At 45.9% G+C, this 23,027-nt stretch overlaps 3 protein-coding genes across 5 annotated transcripts; 2 read left to right on the forward strand and 1 right to left on the reverse strand.

Moving 5' to 3' along the window:
* The first annotated feature begins 6,845 nt into the window (after positions 1-6,845).
* On the forward strand, positions 6,846-13,422 carry LOC100829554 (endoplasmic reticulum oxidoreductin-1). Of its 3 annotated transcripts, none has more exons than XM_014896021.2 (10): positions 6,846-8,348; positions 8,440-8,571; positions 10,216-10,471; positions 10,574-10,684; positions 11,161-11,279; positions 11,369-11,473; positions 11,586-11,788; positions 11,872-11,995; positions 12,088-12,129; positions 12,374-12,516. In XM_014896021.2, exons 1-9 carry the CDS (start codon positions 8,160-8,162, stop codon positions 12,121-12,123), a joined length of 1,275 nt encoding a protein of 424 aa, XP_014751507.1. In that variant the 5' UTR covers positions 6,846-8,159; the 3' UTR covers positions 12,124-12,129; positions 12,374-12,516. The 3 variants fall into 3 exon arrangements, with proteins under 3 accessions (XP_014751507.1, XP_010240278.1, XP_003580348.1); XM_010241976.3 differs by lacking the exon at positions 12,088-12,129 and adding an exon at positions 12,822-13,422 and having other exon boundaries at positions 6,853-8,348; positions 12,374-12,536; XM_003580300.4 differs by lacking the exon at positions 12,088-12,129 and adding an exon at positions 12,815-13,422 and having other exon boundaries at positions 6,855-8,348; positions 12,374-12,536.
* A 2,016-nt stretch (positions 13,423-15,438) lies between these two features.
* On the forward strand, positions 15,439-17,380 carry LOC100829865 (RHOMBOID-like protein 6, mitochondrial). The gene is made up of 5 exons (XM_003580301.4): positions 15,439-16,031; positions 16,134-16,297; positions 16,441-16,604; positions 16,688-16,929; positions 17,029-17,380. The coding sequence occupies exons 1-5, from the start codon at positions 15,682-15,684 to the stop codon at positions 17,138-17,140; spliced, it is 1,032 nt and encodes a 343-aa protein (XP_003580349.1). The 5' UTR covers positions 15,439-15,681; the 3' UTR covers positions 17,141-17,380.
* Positions 17,381-17,641: 261 nt separating this feature from the next.
* Positions 17,642-22,788, reverse strand: LOC100830170 (probable methyltransferase PMT13). Its single transcript, XM_003580302.4, has 7 exons — positions 21,391-22,788; positions 20,554-20,757; positions 20,256-20,466; positions 19,920-20,181; positions 19,439-19,810; positions 18,758-18,853; positions 17,642-18,168 (listed from the first exon to the last, which is right to left on the reverse strand). The coding sequence occupies exons 1-7, from the start codon at positions 21,772-21,774 to the stop codon at positions 17,946-17,948; spliced, it is 1,752 nt and encodes a 583-aa protein (XP_003580350.1). The 5' UTR covers positions 21,775-22,788; the 3' UTR covers positions 17,642-17,945.
* Positions 22,789-23,027: the final 239 nt, after the last annotated feature.

Raw genomic sequence — 23,027 nt, forward strand, 5'->3', positions numbered from 1 at the left:
CCGCCGACAACGAGCAGGGGAAAAGCACTGCGCCCCTCCAGTGCGGCGTCGGCGCCGGGCGAGAGGGATCCACGGGTGGTGCTTGTGGGCGGGAGATTGCGGGCCGCCGACGGCCAGCGGCGGTGCGGGGGCCGAGGATGAGGCGAAGCTACCGCCGGAGAAGAAAGAGAGAGCGGGGTCTGTGGGGAGGGGAGAAATATCGGGGGATGAAACAACCCGCCCGCACAACGCGCCCCTCTGGAAACTTCCACGCGAACTGCAGCCATCAGATCGCCGGGACGTGAATCTTGATGCGCGCCGCACGGGAGGACAACGGTGGGCATGTCTCCTGGTAAGATTGTCCGAAAAAATGAATGTATCTATCCGGGACCGGACTACAGGGCGGCGTGCCCCACCCATGCGTTGCCAGCGGCGGTTCCCGTACACCCGCGCGAGCGAGCGTCCCGTACGCGATGGCTCCGAGACGCTCCACGCACGGCCCGAAACGACGAAACAAGTGGGCCCGAAACGACGAAACAAGTGGGCCACGGCCCAAGTAGCTGCTTTTGGACCATCTGCAAAACTAATGCTGGGTCAAGCAACGTTCGCGTTGCCCCCATCTTTGGTCTTTGCCATGTTCTGCGTTTTCTCGAGTTGGTTTTTCTCCTTCTGATTGCTTCTGAAACACAACAAAATAAACCAGATTGCTGTCAAAAATAAAAACAGCTTTGCTCTATGGACCCCATGCATCTTTTGTTTGAACTGAACGCTGCAAATGCGCTGCTTCTGTCCAGCGTCTTTTTAGAACGGTTGGCCGTGCTGCACTTGTGTCTTCCTTGATGGAATGGATATCTAGTGTTTAGTTCTTATATTTTTGCAATCTTGCTTCTTAAAGACAATAAGAGAATAATCAGCTTTGGCATGTGGACCGGATGTGACAACTGACGATATGTGTAATGGACTAACATGTCAATTAGAATCAAATAACCTGGTCGCTAGAGTCAAAAAAACATGGGAATTGAGTGGAAAAAAACATGGCAACTGGAATCACATAACCTGGTTGCTGGAAGCAAAAAAAAAAGTGGCAATTGAGTGGGGAAAATTAACAACGTGACAAAAACAACATGTCAATTAGGCTCAAATAACCTGGTCACTAGGACAAAAAAACATGACAATTGAGCGGGGGAAACACCATCACAACAAAGCTCAAATAACCTAGTCGCTAGTGTGAAAAAAACATGTCAATTGAGCGAGAGAAAACAACATGGCAACTAGGATCAAATAGCTTGGTCGCTAGCGGCAAAAAAACATGCCAATTGAGCAGGGGAAAACACCATGGCAACTAGGCTCATATAACCTGGTTGCTAGGACAAAAAAACATGGCAATTGAGCGGGGGAAAACACCATGGCAACTAAGTTCAAATAACTTGGTCGCTAGGACCAAAAAATATGGCAATTGATCGAGGGAAAACAACATGGCAACTAGTATCAAATAGCCTGGTCGCCAGTGGCAAAAAACATGCCAATTGAGTGGGGGGGGGGGGGGGGGAGGACACCATGGCAAATCAGGCTCAGATAAACTGGTCGCTAGGACCAAAAAACATGGCAATTGAGCGGGATAAACACCATGGCAACTAGGTTCAAATAACCTGATCGCTAGGGCCAAAAAACATGGCAATTCAACGATGAAAAACAACATGACCACTAGGATCAAATAATCTAATTTCTAGGGGCAAAAAACATGGCAATTGAGTGGGGAAAACACCATGCCAACCAGGCCCAAATAACCTCGGCGCTAGGACCAAAAAACATGGCAATGGAGCGGGAGAAAGTACCATGGCAATTAAACTCAAATAAGCTGGTCGCTATGGCCAAAAAACATGGCAACTAGATCAGTAACAATTTGGCTAGGGAAAAAACATGACAACTAGTATTAAATAATCTGGGTGCTAGAGCCAAAAATATATTAATTAAGTACGGATAAACAATATGAAAATTAGGATCAAATAACTTGGTCGCTAGAGCCAAAAAATATGGCAATTAAGTACGGGTAAACAACATAGAAATTATGATCAAATAACCTGGTCGCTAGAGCCACAAAATATGTCAATTCCTTGTGCACCTGACTTTTGAAAACAACTATTTGGAGATGTCCACAAAGGTAGCAAAATCACAGGAAAGTGTATGGACCGGCAATACAAAACAAAATCATCTTTCCCCCTCCATTCGTTTCTACAATCTATGACAGTTGCGATCTTTTGACACGATGGTAAGCTGGTCAAGTAAACTATGACTTCACATAATTCATACAACATACCAAAAAATGATATCCATGTACAACCTAATTGCCAGGTTACCTATGCCGAATTGTCATGCTAGCAATGCCTAATTGCCAGGTTTGCAATGGCTAATTGCCAAATTACCTATGCCTAATTGCCATGCTAGCAATGCCTACTTGCCAGATTATCTATGCCTAATTGGCAAGTAAGCAATGTCTAATTTTCAGGTTACCTATGCCTACTTGCCGGGATAGTAATGTCTAATTGCCATATTACCTATGCGTAATTGCCATCTTAGCCATGCCTAATTGACAAAAAGAGCCACGGGTCTCACAAACATCCGTCCACGTGAGAAGAACATAGCAAAGAACACAACACAACGAAACAACATCGAGCCACCAGGCATCCACTCCGTTGATCTAATCCTCTTGCGCGTCAGCATCGAGACCGACGACCCTCTCCTCTAAGTCATGTGCTCCGCCTCCGTTCCAGTCGCGTGATCTGCTCCCTCGTCCCCTGCTTCAGCTGACTCGCTACTCATAGGAGGACTCCCAACGGTCCGGGGGGCATCAACACGACCCACCTCAACGTGTTGCTCACGTCTTTATGGCCGCCGCTGCCGCCTCAGTGACGCCCAGCCGCTGTTCGACGAAATGCCTGGCCAGGGTGTCATCTCCTGGACTACACTCTCACCTCTACACCGACCACGGGGACCTGGACTCCTGCGAACAACTGCAAGCAAGATACATAGGACAAATGGACCGAAAATTTGGGCATCCAGCACCATGGTGTGTTGACACGAGGAGCATGGTCTCAGAGATCAATGGCAGATGGCCAGAACTCCACGAGCGGTTAGTGGATGTCGTTGCCAAGTTCGATGGCACGCAATGTCCCGTCGCCCCTGCTCCGTCGGCACCCCGCCGGGACCGCGCCCCTTCTCCACTGGTGCCCCTCCGCGCCACTGCTCCGTCGGCGCCCCGTCGCCGCGGCCGCGCCCTGGCCCCGACGACGCGCAGCCCCTGCTCCGTCTGCGCCCCCCCGCAGCGCACGCTCTGCTCCGTCAGGTGCCCCGCCGCCTCGGCCGCGCCCTGGCCCGACGACGTGTAGCCGCCGAGGCCGCGCCCCTGCTCCATCGGCGCCCCATCGCAGCGACCACGCCCCGCCTCGCCGCCGCGACTGCTCCCCTGATCCGCCGCCGATCTGCCGCCGATGCGGACGGGTGCTGCTCCGCCGCCGTTTTCTACACCTGCCCGAGATTCGGTTCCCCCGCTGCGCTTGCTTCAATCGGGACTCCGTAGGAGAACGAGAGCTATCAGGAACAAGAGAGAGGAAGATAGGATCAGGAGAAGAAAGGAGGATCAAGGGGAGTTGGATCGGACGGACCACTGCGCGCCGCAGACCAAGTGGGGCACATGCCCCGCTTACAATATCGGATCTATCTATATCTATATCCATAAGTATCTAAAAAATACGAACCGTTCTTTTCACCGTCGTCTGTCAAACTTTCCAAAAAAATTATGAGCCCCCAAGATTGCACGTATATTAGGCCTACTAAGCCGGCTGGACCGTTACCTACACCAAATTGGACCGGAACTATTAAGCCGGCTGGCCCGTTACCTCCACCGAATTGGACTGGAACTCCGCGAGCGAATCTATCGCCAGCGGGATCATTACGAGAGTCGGGCAACAACTCTGAATCTAACGGGAAAAAGATCGCTCCGCCGAAACACTACGGGAGTTGGAAGATGAGACCCGATCGGGCACCCATCGGGCAAGGAACCGAAGCCACGGCCGTCCCCTATGTCTCCCAGGCGCGGCCATGGTTGGTTCCCTCTTTCGTTTCCCAGTCACAACCGTCTCCTCCTAGGGATAAATTACACGAGGTGATGGCGAATTGTTAGAAGAAGCTAATGAGACAGACTGCGAGAGAGAACGATGGCAGCACCTAGTGCATAGTAGAGAGAACATCTAGCTGCCAAAACATAAATTTGTTGCCCCTTCTAACTCTTTTTTTTAACGGATGAAGTGAGATAGTGGAGAGAACTAAAAAAAATTAAGAGATTCCGTCTCAAAACTTCTTTGACCGGGTGATAATATATAATTTTCAGAAGAAAGTGTATTGTTCTATTTTGAGAGACTAGAATATAGAGACAATCTTGGGAAGAAAACTTTTTTAAATGGATACTTGGTGATTGTTAAAGAAGAGAAAAGAGAGGTTTTGATGCATGTTTTTGAATGTATCATTTTATTTTGTTGTTCCGTTGCAACGCACGGGCATATCAGCTAGTTCCTAAAAAATGTCTAGATACATGTAATATTTGAACAAGAATTATGGAACAGAGGGAATATTTGTTAGACTACTCAGAAATATACGCGTTTTTCTTTTGGACCAGACTATGTGCCAGCCGTGTGGCAGTTATCATAACTACCGTACGTTTCCCGCCATCCTTCCTCTGATCTGTTCCGTGAGCCCGAGCCGCACCTCCTGCTTTTTCTCCCACTCCGTGCATGCACATAGAAGTATAGAACTGAGAGAGGGGCTGCAGCATCAGCACGTGTGCATTTAAAATGCTCTAGAAAATTTAAAAAGTTGTGTAGCTCAAATCGTGTACCCGATCAATAATCCGTTTTCACAGTTGATTTCGTCTCAACGAGAGCTACAAAACAAGATCCCGTTTGGATATATTTCGGGGAATTTTTGGTTAAGCTCAAAGTTATCAACCATAGGCATGTGAGTTACCAGACCTCTTCATGATTAGTTACCAGCTTTCAATCTATATTGGGGTGTTTTAATGTTGTTTTTAGAGCTCCAAAGTTACCAACCAACAATAGCTGAGTTATCAGCCTGTTCACGATTGGTCCAATGCTAGATATATCTTGACATGTTTTGGCTACTTTTTCAATCTTAAAGGTTACCAATCAATACTATGTGAATTATCAGGCCATTCACAATTGTTCGACGTTGTTTCTAGTTATACATGTTTTGGTTACTTTTTTCGAGTTTAAAAGTTACCCCACCAATGCTTTGTAAGTTACCAGACTATTCACGACAGAGTTATCGGTTCGGAAACTAATCTCACTTTGGAAGTGTCCAAGATATTTTTCAAATTTAGAATTCACCAGTCAGTAAGAGTATGAGTTATCACACTATCCACAAGTAGTTATCAACTCAAAATTAGACCTTAATAGACCTCAATTGGTTATGTTTTGACGACATTTGCTTAAGCTTGTAAGTTATCAGACCACTGATACATGAGTTACCATACTATACAAAAATTAGTTACAACTACGGACCTACCACTCACTTGGATATATACCGGGAACTCCTTTTACTAGTCCAATAATAGATGACTTACCAGAACATTCACAACTAGTTACCAGTCTATATCATATCTACAATCGGATAACTAAAAGGTGAGGTTGTGATAATTGTATCACAATCACCTTGGTGACGGTGTCATGTTGGTACTAGTGTGAGTTATTGGACTATTCACAAAGGAGTTATCAGCTATAAACTACATATATCACTTGTAATGTTTCATGACTTCTCCAAACTCAAGAAGTTATCATGTAATAATAAGAGAGTTATCGGCTTCGATACTAGAACTAATACCTACATTTCAATGACTTTTGCTGGAGTTTAGAAGTTACCAGCCCCAGTATTACATGAGTTACATACCAGAACATTCATAACTAGTTACCAAGCTATATCATATCTATAGTCATGTAACTAAAATGGTGACCTGGTTATAACTTTATCATGAACACTTTAGTGACTAAGTAAGTGTCATGTTGGTAATTGTGTGAGTTATTGGACTATTCATGTAGGAGTTATCGGCTAGAAAACTATAGCTCACTTGGAATGTTTCGATGACTTCTCTATACTTAAGAAGTTATCAGCCCACAATACAAGAGTTATCGGCTTCGATACTAGAACAAACACCTACATTTCAATGACTTTTGCTGGAGTTTAGAAGTTACCAACCCAATAATGCATGAGTTACCGGAACATTCAGAACTAATTACCAGGCGATATCATATCTACAGCCGGGTAACTAAAATGGTGACCTGGTGATAAGTGTATCACGAACACCTTGGTGACTAAATCAGTGTTTTGTTGGTAATTTTGTGAGTTACTGGACTATTCACAAAATAGTTATGAGCTAGAAAACTAAAGCTCACTTGGAATGTTTCGATGACTTCTCTGAACTAGAAGTTATCAGCCCATAATACGTGAGTTATCGACTTCGATACTAGTACTAAAGTACCTACATTTCAATCACTTCTTCTGGAGTTTAGAAGTCACCAGCCCAATAATACGTGAGTTACCGGACCTTTACCAAATAGTTAACATGTTATATCATATCCGAACAGTTGGGTAACTAAACCGGTGACCTACTGAGAAACTGTATCACGCACACCTTGGTGACTAAGTAAGTGTCATGCTGATATTTTCGACTTCAAGGTTGGATAACTATATAAATGACAAGTGGTAACCATAAACTAAATAGTCCGGTAACTCCACCATTGCTATTGTGATAACTATAGTGATATAATCTGGATAACTTGGTAGATATGCAAGGTTCGCCAACACTATGATGGTAACCTAGGCATGCGAGGGTGGGAAATCTATACTTTAGAGTGTTGGTAACTACATCAATGCTATGCTGGTAAGACTACTTTACTAAGCAACGGCCCATCAATCAAGTTGGCTAAATGATCGCCATGAGCTAAGAGAACAAGGAACCTCTTCAATCCAGTTTGCCAAGGAATCAACCAACCCATTTGCAAACATACATCTTCCCACGGTCAAAGGGTACCACCCCAAACCTCGCAAGTAACCTAGTTTTATAGTCAGACGACACTCAATTTTGGTTGCTAAATGACAACATCAGAAGCAAAATCAGCCAAAAAACTAATCAGATGAGCATTTCATAGTGGAGTTCTTCGCCGTCGTGGAGAGTTAAAACTAGACGCTGATAAATCTCCAATCCATGGCTCCACGCAGTCACCAAGCACGCCTCATAAGTCCGTCACACCAGGTTGGAGCCCGTGTATTCGTGCACACCTTCACAGGCAACGGTGAGCACAGTTTTGACCACGCCCTCCTCACCGACGACGACAAGTACAACATCAGCCATGCCCTGATTTCCTTGATCCACTCCGCCCCTCTCCTCCGTTGCCACGCGGCGACGAAGGCGGGATCCGTCTCCTAGCGGAGGCAGGGATCTCCCGTGCGTGCCTCGAGGTGCTAGTCACCGCTGATGGCCTCGCACTGTCCTTCCGACCGACCACCACCGCCGTCCTCACCGGATTGTTGCAGCGGCGAGGCTAGCCATCGGGAGCAAGGGCCCCTTCTTCCCCAATGGAGGCAGAGACCTCCCGCGCGTGCCTCGAGATGCTGGTCGTTGCCGATAGCCTCGTGCAGCCCTTCCCACTGGCCACCATCAGCGCTCTCGCCGGAGTGTTGCGGCGGCGAAGCTAGCCGTCAGGATGGCTGAGGAGAGTGGAGCAATGGCTGGATGAAGCAAGTAGGTGGGCGCTGCCTTCGTTGGGGCCTCGTGGGTAGGTGGGAGCAGAGGGGATTGATTGGAACTGAAGATAAGGAAGGAGTGGAGGAAAGCAGAGGTTTGAATCGGAAGGAGCAAAGAAAGAACGAGAGGATCGGACGGAGCGGAACGCGTCCGCGCGTAATGCAAATAGATTTTCCGTTTTCTTTTACATACATAAGCCGCCTTGCTCGCCTTCCTCCTCGCGCGAGCGCCGACATCGCGATCTCCCATTCGATTTTCCCATCACCCAACGAACGGATTCCGCCCTTTAGCTCCCTGTTTCATTTCCTCAATCTCCCCCAATTCTCTGCTGCCCTACCTTTCCCTACTGGGTCCTCCAGCACGGGTGATGACTTCGAAGCCCTCTCCCACGCCAAACGGCGCCGGCGCCGGCGCCGGTGGGGGCGTACGCCGGTGGAAGAGACTCTGGGTGGCAACCGCGGCGGGGCTCCTTCTGGTGCTCCTCGCCGCGGCCGTGAGCTCACGTAGCCTCCCGGCCATTCCCTCCTACTCGCGCAGCGGAGGCTGCGGCTGCCCTGTAAGTCTCCCGCAGTTCGGATCGTGATTTGGCTGGTTTGTGGGGTTTTGGTTTGACGATGTGGTTTTGGAGCGGCGGCGTGTTTAATTAGGGTGCCAGGAAGTACACCGGGCTGGTGGAGGACTGCTGCTGCGACTACGAGACGGTGGATGCCATCAACGAAGATGTGCTTTATCCGATCCTGCAGCAGCTCGTCTCGCTGCCCTTCTTCAGGTACTTCAAGGTGATGAACTATTTGGTGTTGTTTTTTAACGGTCTTGTGCGGCTAGCTTATGGAAAATTTATGTTGCATTGTTTTGATTTCGTGAACTGTGATAGCTAGCTCAACATGCTAGAATTATGGAGTGATGTATGTTTGATTGGAGCATATGCTCCAAACCGTAGAGCCATTTTTGCGGATCTATGCTCTGCTAATGTGTATGCTGAATTGGATATGCGGAATATCAGTGAACTGCATTATTTGTGTTGGGTTAGTGTACTCCATTCATGTGGTGCCCTTTTTCCACGTATTGATCAATTCTTGATTGAAGCATCAAAGTTTAATGGATCAGATCCGCAGGGAATTTTGATGTGAGTACTCTATATAATACTTTCTGATCTGGTTGTCAGAAGATGACACGGCCATAGCTGTTAGCCCTCTTCAAGTGGCTTGTGATTCCAATCCCATTCTTCGTTACATGTTCTTCTCATGCCGATCTGAGGCAAAGTGAGGATGATGGCCTTTTTAGCCAAGTGATAGAGCAGTAGACCAGTAACATATATGAGGTAACGTTGATCTATGTTTAATGTTGTTGCTGCTGCTAGATGTGGCTACTGTCTAATTAGAATATTTAAGAGCGTAAAATCATAGCACCTCCATGTAAACTACTTTGTGAGGTTTTAAATGAAGATCTGTCAGAATGTCATCATCCTCTAACTGTTAAAAGACATTCTGAACCATAGATGTCACATATTGCATCCCTGTTCGGTATGCGCACGAAACGGGGATGCGCTTGCCCCCTGAGTACCCCATCCTTTTCATTTAACTAGTAAGGTACCCGTGTGTTGCCACGGAATAATTAAAAAAAATTCAAATACATTAATTTAGATAGATTCCATTATATTTTGCGCAGATGTGACACACTTGTAATTTCCAACTCTGTCAGAACAAATGCTTTGTCTTCTCTTTTCCGGCAGCCACCACATCACCCTATAACTCTATGGCCACCAGTATTTTACATTGGGGACACGTCCTGACCGAAATCCCTTCTTCAAAGCCATCTAAAGGCCAAATATGCAATGCCGGACTATATATAGACAATGGGCAGCTCTCTCTCCCTCACTCTGCATCCAGCCGCCCCTTGCAACATGCGGCGGCCGTGTTGGCCACGATGACCATCCCCATCTCCCTACCTGTTATCAGGTGCCTGCAACTCCCCGTCTCCCGTGATCCCCTACTCCCCTCTCGCTCTTGCTGCTGCTGAGTTGCTAGCTTTCTGCTGCTGCTGCTGTTCCTTCCTTGGGGGAGGCAGAGAAAACCACGTTATGAAGACTTGAGTGAGGACATGAGGTTGGGGAGCTAAAAAATATTTATCAAGGAAAAAGAAGGACAGCAAATGCGATACTCTATCTCTCTTGTCTGGAATTATGATTGTCTACATTATATGCTGATTTTTTCCCCAAAACCCTTCTGTATTCGCCGTATCTCCATATGGCTGTTCTTACAAAATTCTTTTTTCCCTCATTCCTGTGTTCATGTCCCCGTATCGTGCAACTTATACTATATCTGTAAGCTAAAATGCGATTGTACATATATTCTATTCCTGACAATATACATTAAATGCATGATTATTATTCTAAATCTTGGCTTATCTGTTTCCTTTGCTAGGTTAAATTGTGGTGTGACTGCCTTTTTTGGCCTGATGATGGAGTGTGCGCGCTCAAGGACTGTAGTGTCTGTGAGTGCCCAGATAATGAATTTCCCGAACCATTCAAGAAGCCTTACAGTGGCCTTTCTCCACAAAATATGATCTGTCAAGGAGGAAAACCAGAGGCTACTGTTGATAGAACTCTGGACAGCAAAGTTTTCAAAGGATGGGTTGAAACTGATAGTCCATGGACATCGGATGATGAGACAGATAATGGTATATTGTTTTGCATCATTTTGTATATCATGCTTCCTTTGATTCTTCTTTATTATCATAACTGAATACCTGGTAATTGCTAAACTTTTATCCCTATTCCAGCTAAGATGAATTATGTGAATCTTCGACTAAATCCTGAACGCTACACTGGTTATACTGGTGATCCAGCTAGGAGGATATGGGATTCTATCTACAAAGAAAAATGCATAAAATGTAAGCTTATGTATTCAGTTCTTTTTCCATGTCCCATTTTTATGCATGACGTCTAATCTTAATGCAATTGAGTTGTTTGTTCTTGTTCCATTTTATTGTCATCGTTGTTGGTGTCCTACTGAATTCATATTTTTGTTAGTACATTATAGCTAGACCACAAAATATAGACTGAATAATGGATGTATTCATTTGTTGCATGATCCTTCTCTTCAAGAATGTACAGGAATTCAAACTAAAAGGTGACTTGTTTCTGAAATTGAGACTAGATGAATCCTTTTAATGAGTGTTTGCAAGTTTTAGTCTGCTCGATCTGATGTTGTGCTTCTAGAGGTGATGGATAGAAACTGATGAGCCGTCATTGCTTCAAACAGCCACTTGTGTTATTTGACGTTGCCATGACACAGTGTTTTATATTGCATAGGTTACTGTACTTTTGCTGGCACACATTTTTAAAATTGCCTTGTATGTTCTTTCAGATCCTTCAGAAGATATGTGCCAGGAGAAGAAGGCATTATACAAGCTAATTTCAGGATTGCACTCCTCAATTTCTGTACACATTGCTTATGATTATCTTCTAGACAAATCTACTGACTTGGTATCTACCCACTACCGTAAACTTCACTTTGGTGTTTATCAGACCATCTTCAGTAGTTGGTTTGACTTATTTTCTATAAATGACTACAGTGGGGACACAACCTTCCGTTGTTGTATGACCGTGTTCTGAAGTACCCGGAGCGTGTCCAAAATCTGTACTTCACATACCTATTTGTTCTTAGGGCAGTGACAAAGGTTCCTATTTCTCTATTTCACTAAAACCTAACCTTCAGTTTTATAATTTAATATGTTCACTTGCTTTGTCCTAAAGCTTGTATGGAGTAATGATTATTTTGCTCTTGTTTAGGCAACAGATTACCTCGAGCAGGCAGAGTACAACACTGGCAATCCCGAAGAGGACTTGAAAACACAATCTTTAGTGAAGCAACTGCTTTACAACCACAAGTTAAGATCTACATGCCCATTACCTTTTGATGAAGCAAAACTCTGGCAAGGTGAAAATGGCCCTGAACTAAAGCAGGAGATTCAGAAGCAATTTAGAAATATTAGGTATGTGCTTAATCTCTCTACTTCAATTCATATCTGCGTTTGAATGATTTGAAACCTTAGCCCCTGCAATTACCTGTTCATAGTGCAATTATGAACTGTGTTGGATGTGAGAAGTGTCTATTATGGGGAAAGCTACAAGTTCTTGGTCTTGGAACTGCACTGAAGATTTTGTTTTCTGTTGACAGAGAGAACAATTTGAATCAACAGGTATGATGTTCATTTCTCTTTTGGCTACTGCCAGTGTGCAACACAACATAATATAGGGTAGATGATGTGCGTTTGGTTGGTCCATGTTCCAGCTTGAGAGCATTCTCCGACGTTTCGTTTTCATATGATCCAAGGTACCAGCACATGATGCTAAACCATATTGGTTACCTACATTTCCTACGGAATATAATCTTAAAAAGACTCCGGTAACTTTAACTTGTCTGCTCTATGTGAATAAAGCAAATTACGGAACTTAGCTCTCACAAGAGAGAAAAAACACTTATGTCTCTTTGAGTGTTGTCTCTGAAATCGACCTTTTGAATTCATTTAAGATGTTCAGTGGTGATCTGTCTTACAACTTTTTTCTTGGCAATTCAGTTCCATCTGCAGCGAAACGACGCCATTGCGCTGGTAAATCTTCTGAATAAGCTGTCAGAATCCGTCAAATTTGTACATGAAAAAGGACCGTCCGCCGAGGAAGGCATTAAACAACTTAGGTCTTCAACTGTGCAAAAGGGTGCTTCGTAACTGAATGCAAATCGTAAGTGTTCTGTCTTGCTCTTCAGTGGTATAGATTTGTGTTGACCACTTGATGCCTCCTTGTATCCTTGCGTTCTTTGATCTATTTATTTGAGCTCCTTTACGGTGTCCCGGATTTAATATGAACCGTTTATTTATCTTAATCTAGTGGCCAATATGGTCTGGTACTCCATCTTTAATTCTGCGGAGTACCGGGTCGAAAATCCCCGGAGTACCTTGGTTTGGAGGGCAAAATCATAATCGTGTGACTCATTATATTTTGGTATTTTCCCGTGCTAGCTTTCAGTCCGACGTGAAGCCGCAAGCGTCAGGTGGACGCCGTCGGCCGTTGTGGAACGACGGAACGTGGCAAGTCCTCCAACGTTTCCGGCATCATTGCCACCATGCGCTGGTACAGTTTTCTCATAGGAGCTGGCAGCATTAGCTTCTTCTAACTCTGAAGCAGACGAGCGGTCGGCGTTAATTGCTTGCACGGTTGCACCGTTGAGCCACAGCCTGACCTTGGTTGGCGGGAGCCGCTGGAGCCGTCACAGGGAGGAGAGAGATGAGCTTTGATTAAGGGAATTGTTGATTAATTAGGAAACCTGCCTACGGTAATTGGTAACGTGGCCGTAACTGCAGGCCTAAATTGATGGAGTTTTTCTAATGGACAATTGATGGAATTTTTTTCTTTTGACACATGTCTAATTGGTACTTCCGTAGCTGTTTTTGGAGTACTGGGGTACTGTAAAAAGCCTCATTTATTTATATAGGCGTGTTGCAAAGACGCAGGAGGGCAAGTTGTATTTACACCTCCTCCTCTCCATACCGGAAGACTAATGTACATGCAAGGAGCAGCTTCCTAGATGATTTTGCAGATCCTAGACAGAGCTATATTTTCAGTTTTAGTGGGGCATCCCTTCGGAATTTTGTATGTAGTGTATTTTGGCAATCGAACCTCCAGATTCAAAACCGACTCCCAGCTGCTGTATTTTGGCCTGCGGTGCTAGGGACGACGCGATCTGTGGAATCTATTCTGAAGGCAAACAGTACCCCGGCCATATCCTTGGACAAGATCACCAAGCTGGTCGACACGACCCCAAATTGTTGCTGATCTCCAATCTCCTCTCCACTTCAATTGTCATACTATTCGTCAACATATTGCTCTGATGATTCCTTCTTTGGAAAATGAGGTTATTGTGGATGGACATCCAATGACACAGCATTGGGACTGCAGAACCTGCTTTGTTCGTTTTGGCCCTCCTCCTGAACATAACTTTGCTTTCTTCTGCGCCCTGACATGCCTGCAGATCGCTCTTCTAAAGTTCCTGACCTGCGCCCGTGTCGTGCAAACCACGTAGTACGATTTCTCTTTTCCGGCCCAATTTGACCTCCGACGCTGAGCGTGAGAAGTCCGCTGCCTCGCGCGCACGTACGAACATTTGCCTGCAGGTTCGTCGGCGGACGGAGACAAATTTGTTGGGGTATCTACGGGTGAGACGAGCGTGTAAGCAAAACAATACGACGGCCTTTGTTGACTTCAGCATTTCGTATACTAGTGCATTGCATTACTCCTCCTTCCTTCAGTTGGCATGATCGATCGGTTTGAGCGGGCGGCGGTTGGGGCGTATATTACACGAGAACAAAGTACAGAAATTGGCCGGGGATGTGGGTTCACGAAGGGAGTGAAGGCAAACGGGTGACCTGTTTTCTAAAAGACGTAAAGCAAAGGAACTGCAAGGAACATACGGCGTTTGATCCATTTTCTGAAATTCCACTCCAAGCCTGGCTTGACTCCGTGTAGGCTGGGCTGGGTCTGAAATATTATTGTCATGTTGTGCGTGCTCAGTGTTCACGGCCCTTTGCTGTGCCACCCAGGTTTACTGTCTGTCTCGAATCTGCCGGATGCCCGGAATCAAAGCAGCCGTCAACGTCGTCGCAGGCTGCAAAACATGTTCTAACGGACTAACATCGCTGATCCCAAGGAGATTGCGTCTGCAGTATTCTGCCAAATCTTTTCGTGGACCAGTTCACGTTTCCATGGGAACTGATAAAAAAATTGCTTGCAGCTCCAGCAGTTGTCGTTCTGTCTAGAAGACGACGAGTGGAATCCCATTATGAAGCAATTTGTATGAATCCTACTGTACTGTAATCCAGCAAATGGCGTAATGCAAGCAATGAACATCTGGCAGCAATGTGAGGGGGGGCGGGGGGGCAGAAACAAAATGGATAAACAGCAATGTACAAGGAACAAAAAACAAGCTTTTCCATAACGGAAGAGGGAAAAGGAGACCCACTTTTGGGGCGTGCATCAACATCGGATTCGGCCTCTCCGAAAAATTGACAATCGAAGAAGAGTTAACCACAAGCGAGTTAACGGGTGGAAATAAAGGACAAAGGTTCACGCAGAAAAAGACTGGAAATGGCATAAACGCGTGGAATGGTTCCTTGGAATAGCAATTTCGAACTAACGCGGGCCTCGTTATCACACTCAGCCGTCACAAATAGCTGTCGAGCGTAACGATCCTGATACGTCTTCCACAATACGCTGAAATCAACAAGGCGTGTTAACGAGTTGTTTGAAGTCTATAGAAGATCAAACATCACATACCAGAATATTCATTAGAATCCTGTTTCCACTATATTTGTTACTCCGTATTTTAAAATTGACCCCTCTGCTAACTGCTACCCCGGATAGAGCTACACCGTAGCATCATTGTGCGGCAACGGGTCAACTTCTAATTGCGCCATCAGACTCAACTCGTCGAACCCGCAAAACCTCCCAATCTTCCGTATAAAACTTCCCGCCAACTCCGTCCAACAACCATAAACAAATACAGTACTAGAAGCGCCATCAAATCGTCTAATTTTAAAAGAAGAGATAATACCAGAAAGAAACGCGTAAAAAGACCTGAGATTAAAAACCTCCACGAGGGATCACACAGGCCCAGGTCTCTTCTCTAGTCTCTATTCATCCCGAGACATCGTCCACGCGTCCGTCCTTCCGTTCGTCCGTCCATTTCCTCCTCTCCCCAGGAACTAGCCCAACAAAACAAAACAGAACGAACGAAACGAAACGATTACTCCATCATCCATTTGCACCGAACACGAACATACAGCCAAGAAGCTCCAGCATCCAGCACTCCAGCGACGACTCAGCGAGAGCCATGTCGAACGGCGACATGGAGGCCGGGGCCCCGGCGAGGGCGGCGACGACGACGGGGATCAAGCCGCCGCCCGGGAGGTACAACGCGGACGGGCACGGGCCGCAGTACGCCGCGGCGGGGGCGCCGGTGTCGCCGTTCTACTACGCGGCGGCGGCGGCGCAGGAGAAGCAGCACCGGACGTGGCTTGTCCCGCTGGTGGTGCTCGCCAACGTGGCCATGTTCATCGTGGTGATGTACTACAACGACTGCCCGCGCAGCGGCAACGGCGACTGCGTGGGCCGCGGCGTCCTCCGCCGCTTCTCCTTCCAGCCGCTCAAGGAGAACCCCCTCTTCGGCCCCTCCGCCACCACGTAACTAGTAATCGGTTTTTGTTTGATTCTCTGTTTGAGTGTTTTCGTCTCCCCTCCCTCTGGTTTGTAATCGGCGGCGGATTGGCCGTGGTGGTGGTGCAGGCTGGGGAAATACGGTGGGCTTGACAGGTACAAGGTGGTGCGCGGGAACGAGGCGTGGCGGCTGGAGACGAGCACGTGGCTGCACGCCGGCCTCATCCACCTCGGCGCCAACATGATCAGCCTCATCTTCGTCGGCGTCCGCCTCGAGCAGCAGTTCGGATTCTGTAAGCAACCACACCACCATCCTCCTGAGTTCCTCACCTCACCCACGAGGCCACGACGACTTCCTCTAGAACAACGACAAGGTCTTCTTCTCGCACAGCGTGCTTCTTTGTTTTTGACTTGGAAGGATTCGTGGTGCGCGCAGGGAAGGTCGGCCTGGTGTACCTCGTGTCGGGGCTCGGCGGGAGCATCCTATCCGTGCTCTTCATCAGGAACGGCGTCTCCGTCGGCGCCTCAGGCGCGCTCTTCGGCCTCCTCGGCGCCATGCTCTCGGAGCTCATCACCAACTGGTCCATCTACACCAACAGGGTTCGCTCGCATCATTCATTCATTCCCCCCGATTAATGTCGAACACCTTGCGGGCATGGCATTGACCTGACGTCGAATCGCAGATAGCGGCCATGGCGAACCTGATCATCATCGCCGCCATCAACCTGGCGCTGGGGATACTGCCCCACGTCGACAACTTCGCGCACATCGGAGGCTTCGCCACGGGTTTCCTCCTCGGATTCGTGCTGCTGATCCAGCCCCGGTTCGGGTGGCTGGAGCAGCCCTTCGGTGCCAAGTCCAAATCCAAGTACACGGCTTGCCAGATCATCCTCCTGGTTGTCGCCCTCATCTTATCGATTGCAGGGTAAGCAATATCGTTGTGAGATAAGTAATACAAACTGATACGGAACGGGTAGCGGGTGATTAATCTGAGAGAGCCATGTGTGCGTGTGCGTGTACGCAGGTTTGCTGTTGGATTGCTCATGGTGTTCCGCGGAGTGAACGGCAACGATCATTGCAGCTGGTGCCACTACCTTACCTGCGTGCCGACGTCGAGCTGGAAGTGTGACAACTAGAAAGACGAGATCAAGCATGCCAGCCTGTGGAGAGAACGTGCTGGCCATCGAGATAATTGCTTCAGTTTGGTTTCTTCTTCTTCTTCTTTTTTTCTTTTTTTTTGCATAATATGCTTCTGTTGTATAGAACTTTGTCGAAGATGCGCTGATTAGTGCTTCTGCTTGTATATGTTAAAACTCTGTAAAACACTCTGCTGTGGACAAATGTGTTTATTGGTTGACTTTACTCTGTTCCAGTTCCATTTTCAGTGTCAATATAGAAAAAAAAAACAGATCATACTTCCAGAACGAATGAATCAGTGCGACCAATATGCACTAGTCTTCTTGCACAAGCACGAACAGTTGTAATTACTCCCTCCGATCCATAAAAAGTGTCGTCCATTTTCTTTTTATGGATCGGAGGGAATAGTATGCAATCCTAATCAGGATTTAAGTCATCACTTATGCAACTAGAATGATTTGTACTGCAATATCGAACATGTATGCAGTAGCCATCAACAGTGGAAAAAACCATACCATTTTCATTATAATCATCCTATCAACAAAAATGAATCAGAAAATTGATGCCAAATTGAAGAGGGGAGAGCCACAAAACATATCAAAAGAATTACAACACAAGTCCACACCGAAGTAACTAACTCATCACTATAGCACGGACAACATTACAGAAACGGAGTCATTTCCGTATTAATCTGGTAAGTGCTAATCCCTCCAACCCATCCCCAAGAACTAAAAATCAAGGGAGTCAAAAATGGTGGTGCTGTGTGTGGGGTGTGGGGGGAGGAGCTACACAGATACAGCTAAACTATTTTGATGTTAATGGTACCTTCCAAAATGTTTTGGTAGCTACAAGTATTTTCTCAGTACTACCTGATTCAGGCTCACTGTCATGCACCTGGGCAATCCACCGTATTGACTGAGCTACATGTACAGCCTTTTCTATCACATCTGGCGAGTCCCGTATAACAGTAGTTCCTTCTGGGCGCAGTATGCGGTCCATCTCCAACATGACGTCAAACAGGTCACATCTGATATAAGTAGATATGGAATCAGGTAGCTCTTTTGGTTCGCACATTAATTTAGTGATGGCATGTATCCCATCAAACAGATGTGAAGTTTGATCAAGAAAACATGCATACTGTATTTACTTGAATTCTAGCAAGCTAGTACAACACCTAATAGTTATCATCTGTGTTATACATATAGAATTACCAATTTGCTAATGCTCTAATATAGCACACCAGTACACAAATACAGGCCTGATCCTAAAATTCCCTATCCATACTTTGTGTGTCTCTCTCTCTATAATCAAGTAAATGCAATCTTAAAATCTAAGTCCTTCCCTGTGTAGCGTCACAACACCAATTTTGAGCAATTATCGTGGTTCTGTTTTACTTTAAGATTCAGCAAGCTATACATCCAGATCCTGCCTTTTTTATTATTCTCACATTTTTCATATTATGTTCTGAAGTGCCCCTAAATGGAATTATGAGAATTCTGTATGGGCTACCAGGTTTGCACTCTGAGTATTTGAAGAATAAATTAGATTAATGTATAATGCAGAAGACTAGAAAAAAATGATATTACTAGAACATGCAGAATTTATGGTCCGCCTACCTGCTCTTTCCAGACTTTGGGTCGGTTATCAGAGAATTGATTCCATCAGCATGTATGAGATCATAGGTACGAGGATATGTTGAGAAAGGCTCACACCTGGAACCAAAACAAACAATCACCCACATTTCAGAACTACAACATCAGAATATTCATTTCTATTTCCTCAATCTATTGACTTCATAGGTGAAATAGTCACAGTTTAGAACATATGAGTTGACCAGACTAGTAAGACTAAATATTTAATGGGTGGTAAAGCAACAAGATCTTGAACAAAGCACTAACAAAAAAGCCATATGATGTTTAAATGTACTAGAACAGGTAATATCCAATGCAAATTCTATACCAATAATAGCCAAATAAACAGTTCACTGTGAATGTTGGAGCAGGTCCGAACACTTTGCCAGCATCATATGTGAATTTACTGAATTAAAAATATATAGGTAACTTGCAAAAGGTGGATGAACAAATTTGAGTTTTTTAGTTTTTGCAAAAGAACCAAAAGCAAGCTGCTTCGGAGCAAGATACAGATTTTTGCAAACTTAAGCCGAACATTGCATCCAGTTTATAATTAGAAATCCGCGATGTAGTCAATGATTAACCAAGAACAAACACATGAGCAGAAAAGCATGGCAAATTTCTGTAATTTGTACGAGACAAACAAATCAAGCATTGTATACTTACCAATCATGATAAACTCCTATAAGGCCCCTGTCATATATTACTCCAAGTGTCAACGGTTTTTGAGCAGGAACAACATTCATAACCCACACAGGATCAGAGGCTACAGCAGTTGCCAATCCTCCGAAGAATGCATTCATGTCCATGACATTGCGTATGTGTGCAGTCCCAAGCTTCACACCAAGTGACATCTTGTAATATGATACTCTTTTGGACCACTTCTGAGTATCTGCTTCGAACAAGTTTGCTCCATCATCCATAAGGGAGGCCCTAGCAGAAGGTTTAGATAGCCTATCTGGCCACTTATCAATCGAGCCAACAGCTATTTCTTCCACCAGAGAAACTTTACTAACGCATTCCTTCAACTTGAAGTACCTGCACATGGTAAAATCGTATTACCAAACAAATAAAAAATGCACAAAATGCTTCCTGGCGTACTAAAGCTAGAAACATGCCTTGCAAGAAATATATAAGAAAGTATTACCATGCTTCATCTGGATCATCATTAGTACTACACAAATCAAGGCCGGATTCATTTTGGTTAGGAAGACATGAAGCCTTAGCAGGTTTCTTCCAAATGGCAGTGTTACCGTCTACAATAATCAACTCATAACACAAAGACCGTGTCATTGCTTGAAGTTCACCCCATTCCTTCTCTTGTTCCTTCCATTGCACAGGAGGTCCGGATATTATCAGATATCCCCCAGGTCTAAGTAGGCGGTCAACTTCAATCAAATAACTGCCATCTGCCAATGTGCACATATCAGAGCGAGGGAGGGAGATATGTAAATATCAACTGCAGAAGAAGAGCATTACTTACTATAGGCGGTAAAAGGTATTAAACACCGGGAACAATGGACAAAATCAAAGGACTGTGCTGGAAATGGAAGACGGCGTGTTCCCATCATTAAAAGAAATGCAGGAATTCCTCTCTCCAGCGCAAATTGAATTTGAGACTTGTGTGAATCTCTTGGGGCAAACGAAAGTGTTATGATATTCTCTTTGAGCAAAAACCCACCAAAGCTAGCAACCTACAGAGATGCAAAGAGCATTTAAGCATTTATTTTTTCTTGGTGAAGAAAACATAGGAAGTTTCATCTGAAAGACTAAATTATTACCCCACATCCCATATCAAGACCTGTCCTCAGGAGACCACTTTTTAGTGGAACATACTGCGTAAGTTTTTCAATATATCGTTCAGCCCCATCAGGAAACATAGTTCCTCCACCAGGAAAAATAAAGTATGATCCTTCTTGCTTCATCCACCCCTGATGACCTTTTCTTTCAGCAATCTTACCATAAGGCATGTTGTCATGCCATATCTGCATGAAGAACAATAAATAGGAGCACTGAGTCTCATACCAAGATACTAGATCTAATTTCTAAATTCCAGTCCAACTTTGCATACCACAGCAAGGTTAATTTAACAATTAACAGGCATGTTGCCGAAAACACTTGAGCTAGACTTGAACCTTGAAGTCTTTGCTTCTATATCATTGATTGGGAGATTGCTAACCATGTTTTCCAAAAATCATCTCGAAACAAAAAAAAACATCATATCCACTATTCTACAAATCTTCCCTAAAAATCCACAAATCCAGAAACAGTCTACAGTCTGAATATCATCCAGTAATTCTGATTCTATAACTGCATCTGAAACCAATTTCGAACATGCATGGAATAAACAAGTCATACACATATATTAACCACACAGGCCTGAGATGCAATAGCTAGTCATAAACTAGCACCAAGCCCAAGATACACAGCATGGTCAACGCTGCACAACATACTTAAACCCAAATGACCCCCGCCTGCACAGACATCAGATCAAACCCCTCTCGTTTCGCCTCCCAAACGCGAACAACCGAGGACTACGAACAAACTAGCCGACACTGCAATTCTACAGCCACTAGGGCTTGGTTTAGAGTGGAACAGCCAGTGCCAACAGCACGAACCTTGTGGAGGCTCTCGGGCCAGGACACGGGCACGCGGTAGCCGCGCGGAGGCGGGACGAGGCACGCGAGCGCCTCTCCCCGCGCGGGGCAGTGGCGCTCGCGGTAGTAGTTCATCTCGCGGCTGAGGCGGGAGCTTCGGCGGGGGTCCTCGCAGGGGAGGAGGTCCACCTCCGAGGCGGCGCACGGCGGCACCGCGCCAGCGAGGGCGGGGAGGGTGTCCCCGCGGCGCGGCGTGAAGACGAGGGCGAGGAAGACGACCACGGCTAAGAGGAAGACCGCCCAGACGGCGTCGAGGAACGACCACTGCCACTGCCCGCCGCCGCCGACGCCGACGCCGGAGAGGGCGCCCCGGCGATGCGGCCGCAAGGAGCTGAGGAGGCCCATCGGGAGCTACTTCGTTCGATCGATCGGATCAGGGCATCGAGGAGGAGGGGTTTGGATTCCGAGCTTTTTTCTATCTGGGCTTGTGCATTGCGCAACGGCGTGCTCGTCTCTGCTTTCGCGGCACGAAGGGGGCCGTGTGAGATCTGTGTGCCTGCGTACTGCCGTACTGGCGAGTTGTCGTTGGAGCTCAGTTTAGTTAGGGCATGTTTCGAAGGAAGGATTACATGAACTTCGCTGCACATTTGAGTAGAATTTTACAGGAAAAATGTTAAATTCTGGAGGATTCAAGAACGCTAGTTTCAGGCCAGAGCACCACGCCCCTCAGAATTTTACATGACAGAACTCCCATGCTCCGTTTTGGTGGTGTTCATCGGGTAGTACTTCCTCCGGTCAGAATTATTTGTTGAAATACTATATTTGTCTAGACGTTTTTGAAACATAAATACATCCATATTTGCGCAAATTTGAGACAAGTAATATGGGTCGGAGGGAGTAGCAAAATTTCGGTTTTGTTTTGGTAAATTATTTTGTAAAACATTAGGTAAAAAAATTAATGCGGAATTTGTATTATATTGTATAGGATTTCAACTTTTGAGAGAAATATTGATTTAAAGACAAAGAAGGTATTGGGATATTTTCTATGACTTGAGCAATAACATGTTACCCATGGACAAATGGATTCTTACTTAGATTGTCACTTGCCAGTGAGATTGTCATAGCTCCGCTTGTCGCTTCATTTATAGAACTTTAGGTCAGGTTCTTTAGGTATCTTAGAACATCTCCAATAACATATCCATATTTTAGCTACCCAAAACCAATATGAATATAAGAAAGAAAAAATATGAGTACTCAAAACTTGTCCAACTTTTGCCGCATACTCAAAACCAAATACCCATATTGCAGCAATTTGTGCCGGTCCCACGTGTCATTGTTCCGCAGGTCCTCTTCAACCTCTAGCACAGCCCGAACTCCCCCAAATGCCAAATCAATCACCAAATTGAGCCCCAAATCGCCATCTCTGACGAAATTGAGACAGCGCGAAGAGGCTGTTGGTCCAAGATAGCGTGGGGAAGGCGCTGGCCGCCGGAATTTCGTGCCCATGTGCCGGCGGCATGGGTCGGGTGGAGCTCGTCGGCGCGGCGACAGCGGGTCGGGGTGGACCTCCTGGCGGCGGCAGCCTTCTTCTTGGAGAACGGCGGCGGCCTCCAACGGTAGGAGGCAGAGCCGGTCGTCTCCTTCTTCGAGCACAGCGA

Source organism: Brachypodium distachyon, chromosome 5, assembly GCF_000005505.3.
Source record: "Brachypodium distachyon strain Bd21 chromosome 5, Brachypodium_distachyon_v3.0, whole genome shotgun sequence".
Classification (NCBI taxonomy): domain Eukaryota; kingdom Viridiplantae; phylum Streptophyta; class Magnoliopsida; order Poales; family Poaceae; genus Brachypodium; species Brachypodium distachyon.